At 44.4% G+C, this 5,650-nt stretch overlaps 1 protein-coding gene across 1 annotated transcript in view; it reads right to left on the reverse strand.

The window, feature by feature from the left end:
- Positions 1–554: 554 nt before the first annotated feature.
- The window catches only part of Ccdc60 (coiled-coil domain containing 60), a 144,910-nt gene continuing 139,814 nt past the window's right edge, over positions 555–5,650 (reverse strand). Inside the window, exons 13-14 of the mRNA XM_008824427.2 lie at positions 4,800–4,989; positions 555–944 (exon numbers count right to left, since the gene is read on the reverse strand). Coding sequence (XP_008822649.1) covers positions 843–944; positions 4,800–4,989 — 292 coding nt within the window. The 3' untranslated portion in view covers positions 555–842. The remainder of the gene's footprint in view (positions 945–4,799; positions 4,990–5,650) is intronic.

Below are 5,650 nucleotides of genomic sequence, written 5' to 3' on the forward strand. Positions count from 1 at the left end.
CTATCTCTTCCTGTCTCCTCTCTCTTCTCACATCTTATTTTAACCACTTTGATCCATGGAATGGGAAGACGTACTAATGTCAACCTCTGGGCTCCACATGTGCTGACATGGGTGTGCAAACCTGCACATGCATGTGCACAGACATAACTTATGTATACATACACATCACTTCTCTATGTGCATTGCAGCCATCCATCCATCTATCCATTTATCCATCTGTCCATCCATCCATCTCTCTATCCACCCATTCATTTATTCATCACTTTCCATCAACCCCTCTATCCATCCTCCTCCCACTGTTCATCTCTTCATCCATTTATCCATCTATCCACCCATCCAAAACAATATCAAAAGTAACATTCCAGCTCCAATAGTATAGAATAGGGATATCATTAGCATCCACTAAAGCAAGTTATTGTGAATTCTTAAATGATATTATACAAGCAAAGCATCTGATCACAGAAGCTCAACAAATGATAACTTGTTCTTATGAAGACCTGAATACCACACCCAAATGCCACAGCTTAACCTCTTCCCCAGTCAGACATCAAACATCCAGATCAATTTTATTATCCAGGAATTTGGAAAGGCATAGGGTGAAGAAATCTGGAGAAGCAGGTAGACTTAGGTGGAACAGTGAACAGAGACTGGGAACCTGATGGGAGGGGAGGGTCATATGGGAATAGCATCTCTGATTAAAATACTTCTAGAAGCCAGTCCATCTTTCCAGATGATCTTACTGCACCATGATGCCCGTCCATGAGAGTAGACAGGAAGCAACAGCGCGGGCAGGACTGAGGAACATGATGCTGGCTTGCTCTTGTCCACTGAGAAGGCTCCCACTATATCAGGGCCGTGTGGGGCCGGATGGGCATGTTGACCCGGTTCTGTAGCCAGTTTATATAATCTTCTTGGGGCATGTGGATGATGTGTTCTCGTACAAACTGTAGGTTAAATATAGTATCACTCTCTGAATTCGATTTGCAAGCTGGACTACAACCCCTCCCCACCCTCTCCTTGACATCCCAGAAGACTTGGTGATTGAGACTCCAGATGCTTCAATGATTCAGGCATTCATATTTAGGTTGGTGCAAAGATAATTGTGGTTTTTACATTGCTGACATTTGTTATTTGATATTGGAATACATTCTTAAGTAAATGGGGTTACATTAGACATCATTCCAATACACACTCCTTGTGCTAGTGTTTTCTCACTTGCTGTTTACTTTATACCACGGAAATGAGGTTAGACAAAAAGTAAATTTGAATGATTTTCTTATTTGAGTTCTAAATGGGTTGTAAAGCACTGGAGACAACTCACAGCACCAACAACACATTTGGTCCAGGAACTGCTAATGAATGTGCAGTGCAGTGGTGATTCAAGAAGTTTGCAAAGGAGATGACAACCCAGAAGATAAGAATCCTCATGGCTGGTTGTGTGAGGTGACAACTATGAATTGTAGCAATCATTGAAGCCAGTCCCTTCCCGCCGCACACAAGCTTGCCAAAGAGCTTGGCATGGATCTTATAACAAATCAGCAAAGTGACAAAGCCCAATAAGTGTGTGTGGGGGTCATGAGTTAACCAAAAATAAAAAGGTCATTATTTTGAACTATTGTCCTCTTATTCTACACAACAACAAACCATTTCTCAATTGTGACATGCAGTGAAAAGTGGATAGCATAGGACAGTGTTGGTCAATGACCAGCTCAGAGGTTGGATCCAGAAGAGGTTCTAAAGGACTTCCTAAAGCTAGATGTGTACCAAAAAGTCATGGTCACCACTTGCTTGTCTGCTCCTGGTCTGGTTCATTACAGATTTCTGAGTCCTGGTGAAATGATTACGTTTGAGAAGTGTAGTCAGCAAACGGATGAGAGGCACCAGCACATGAAATGCCTACAGCCAACACTGACCAACAGATCAATGCTTCAAAAGTTGAACGAATTGGGTTATGGGGTTTTAACTCACCCACCATATTCATCTGACCGCTGGACAACTGCCTACTGTTTCTTCAATCATCTCAACAGCTTTTTGCAAGGAAACCGCTTCCACAGCCAGCATGGTGCAAGTAATGCTTTCCAATCTCAAAGCATGGGTTTTTACATGACAGGAAAAACAAACATGTCTTTTGGGCAAAAAGTGTGCTGATTGTAATGGTTCCAATTTTGGTTTGTAAACATGTTTGAGCTGATTTATAATGACTTAAGAGTCACTGTCCAAAATTCCAATTCTTTTTGTACCAACCTGTAATAATACTTAGGGTATCAGTCCAGACTGGTCCTTTTGGGAAAAGGACTCCCTCTCCAGTTTCCTGGTTCAGCAAGATACTTTTAAGATTCATCTCGTTATTGACCCAAGGAAATTTGAGGAGAGGAAGAAAACCCAGCTGGACACAGTTTTTTTTTTGCCTTTTAAAAAACATTTATTTATATTTATGTGTATGAATGTTTTCCTTGCATGTATGTAAATACACATGTATCACGCAGTGCCCGAAGAGGCCAGAAGAGGGCATCAGATCCCCTGGAACTGCAGTTGCGGATAGTTGTTAGCCCCCATGTGGGTGCTGGGAACTGAGCTCAGGTCCTCTGCAAGAGCAGTCAGTGCTCCCAAACACTGAGCCATCTCTTTAGCCCCCCTTTCTACTTCTTAATATCTTAAGGTCTTTATTAGTGTATGTTCACTGAATGAAGCAATGACATTTTTGCACAAGTAGATCATGTACTTTGACAGTAGCCATTCATTACCCTCTCTTGTCCCTACTCTCATTAGTTCCTTTCCTATTTCCCAGTAGTACCCCCATTATATTTTCATGGTGTGTGTGTGTGTGTGTGTGTGTGTGTGTGTGTGTGATCTAGGTTCTACATATGAAGGAAAATGTGATATTTGTCTGAGTCTGGCTTATTAAATTAATATGATGATCTCCAATTCCATGCATTTTCCTGCAAATGTCATGAACATTTTTATAAAGTCATTTATCATTAATTTTTTTTGTTCATAGACTCCTTTGAGAATGACAGATCTGACACAAAACCTAGTATTTCATGCAGACTCCTGCTGTCAGACATTATGCCATGTTCTCCTTGCCAGGGGCATGGTAAGTGTTAACCACCAAGCCTGTGAGCCCACTTCAGGAAAAGAGTATACCTAGCTCTTCCCTCCTTATTGCTCAATAACTGTCTCTTCCATGTACCCCCATAACTGGTGGGTGAGAGCTGGTTCCACAAGTGGCAAGTGGCGAGGTGGAATTATGCCTTCAAAGTAGCCTTTGTCCTTAGTCTGGCAGAGATTTTCCTAAAGGAGCCTCATAGAGTGTAGAGAAGATGCTAGACATCTGAATTGGTCCCCAGGGCCACCTCCTCACCACTCCTGATCTTGTCCTGTGCACACATCCCCACAAGGTCATCCTGTGGAGGGGTAAACCTGGCACAAATACGCAAGGATTTCCAAGCTTGTCTAGTCTTAAAAATCCACCATTTGAATCACTTCCTTTTTCTGGAGTCATTGATGTTCCTATTAAAATATACATATGGCATCTGATAAAATTAAAGATGCAGGAGCTAGAGAGATGGCTCAGTGGTCAAGAGTGTGTACTGCTCTTGCAGAGGATCTGCTAGCACCCACGTCAGGAAGCTCATAGTTGCTTGTAACTCCAGTTCCAGGGGATCTAACACTATTCTTTGGCCTCAGTGGACATCTGCACTCATGTTCTCTCTCTCTCTCTCTCTCTCTCTCTCTCTCTCTCTCTCTAAGTTAAGGATGCACCATAACCATTTTCTAAAAGTACTGGGAATTGAAGTCAGGCTTTACACATGCTATACAAGTGCTCCATCACTGAGCTTTTCACTATTGACTTTGAGATAGGTTCTGGCTAAGTTGACCAAAATGTTTTTGTATTCACCCTATAGCCCAGGCAGGCCTTGAAATTGTTAGCCTTCTATCTCAGCACCCCCACCCCGCACCCGAGTAGCTGAGATTATCACTATGTCTGGTTCTACAAGAATCTTTATCCTTCTCTGTGGACTCTTTACTGTTGATGAAATTGATGTCTTAAGCCTTAAGGGATGATGATGATGGTGAACACCATTGAAAGCCCTTTAGTGGCTCCTTAGCACCCTTGAGATAGAGACCTAAATGTCCACCTTGACTTTCACAAGTCTGCTCAGGCTGATTTAGGCACTTCCTAGCTCTTTTTCTGCCATATCCATTGACTTGCAATGAATTTCTCCAAGTCAGGCCATATCCTGCTCTAGGGCCTTTGCACTTACTGTCCCTTTTTGATCCATCCTTCCCCTGTCTCTACATGAGTCTGACTTCTCACCATTCAAGTCTTAGCTTACATGTCACCTTTCCCAGTTGAGATAGGTCCTCCTTAATTTACTTTAAACCATAATTCCTCTACTTCATGATGTATGCAACACACCTGGGGCCCCATTAACATGCCAATTGTGAGTTGGCAGATTTGGTGTGGAGCCTGAGGGTCCACACTTCTCACAAGCACCCAGGTGAGGTCCATGCTGCTGGTCCATGGACCACATTTTCAACAGCACACTTTGGAATTCTCCTTATGTCTCCTCTTGACCCTTGAGACTCAGGGAGTACTATTTAAGTAGACTCCAATGACCCATGGAGCTAAAGTTGAACATCCAGTCACGTGACAATCCATTTTCAACTAGAATATGAGCTCCAAGAGGTCAGGGTCTTTGTTAATTTTGTTCATTTGGTTCCCTTCACTTGAGTAGGCCCTAGATATGAGAGACGACAGAATGAGGCACTGTATAATAAAAAGGTATGGTAATCACCTCGATGGCCACAGCTATGTCTGGAGAGCACAGTTCCCAGAGCCTCAGGTCCTGTAGCACCTTCAGGAGGACATGGGGTCGGATCCTCAAGTCCAGATTCTCCCCAAACTTCTGTAGTTTCACCAGGATCTTTTTGGCAGGGTGAAAGTTCTTCAGATCCTCGGGGAGTTTGGACAACAGATCAAAGTACCTTCAATTCCAAGAGGAGAGAGCCAGTTAGGAACTTCCTGGGATGGGATTTAGGGACCCTTGGGTCTTCTTTCTTTTCTTTAAAACAATATTTTATTTATTGCTCTCTCCTGCCCGCAGGCCTCTCTCTGGGGTAAGTCCATTGTGCCCTCTGCACCTTGACTCCCCCAGCCTCATTCACTCTCCTATCTTCCACGTTGGCCTCTCCTCCTAGTTTGGGTCCTGCCCCATTCCTTGTCTTGGGACCCCAGACACCTGGGGAACCAATACTGCTTCCTGATCCTTTTCATCCAGACCAACCTAGTGCCTTCTCTGGGCCCCAGGAGCACTGCCTCTGGGCCTGGCCCCTCCCGCACCTCCCTCTGCTTCCCTGGGCCTCCACCACCCTCTAGCCTCTTTCTGGGATGCAGGGCTGACCTTTTCTCTTCCTGATCCTTTGCATCCAGAACAACACAGCTCGGAACCAATACTGCTTCCTGATCCTTTTCATCCAGACCAACCTAGTGCCTTCTCTGGGCCCCAGGAGCACTGCCTCTGGGCCTGGCCCCTCCCGCACCTCCCTCTGCTTCCCTGGGCCTCCACCACCCTCTAGCCTCTTTCTGGGATGCAGGGCTGACCTTTTCTCTTCCTGATCCTTTGCATCCAGAACAACACAGCTCACA

Source organism: Nannospalax galili, unplaced genomic scaffold (assembly GCF_000622305.1).
Source record: "Nannospalax galili isolate Female #2095 unplaced genomic scaffold, S.galili_v1.0 scaffold769, whole genome shotgun sequence".
NCBI classification, from domain to species: domain Eukaryota; kingdom Metazoa; phylum Chordata; class Mammalia; order Rodentia; family Spalacidae; genus Nannospalax; species Nannospalax galili.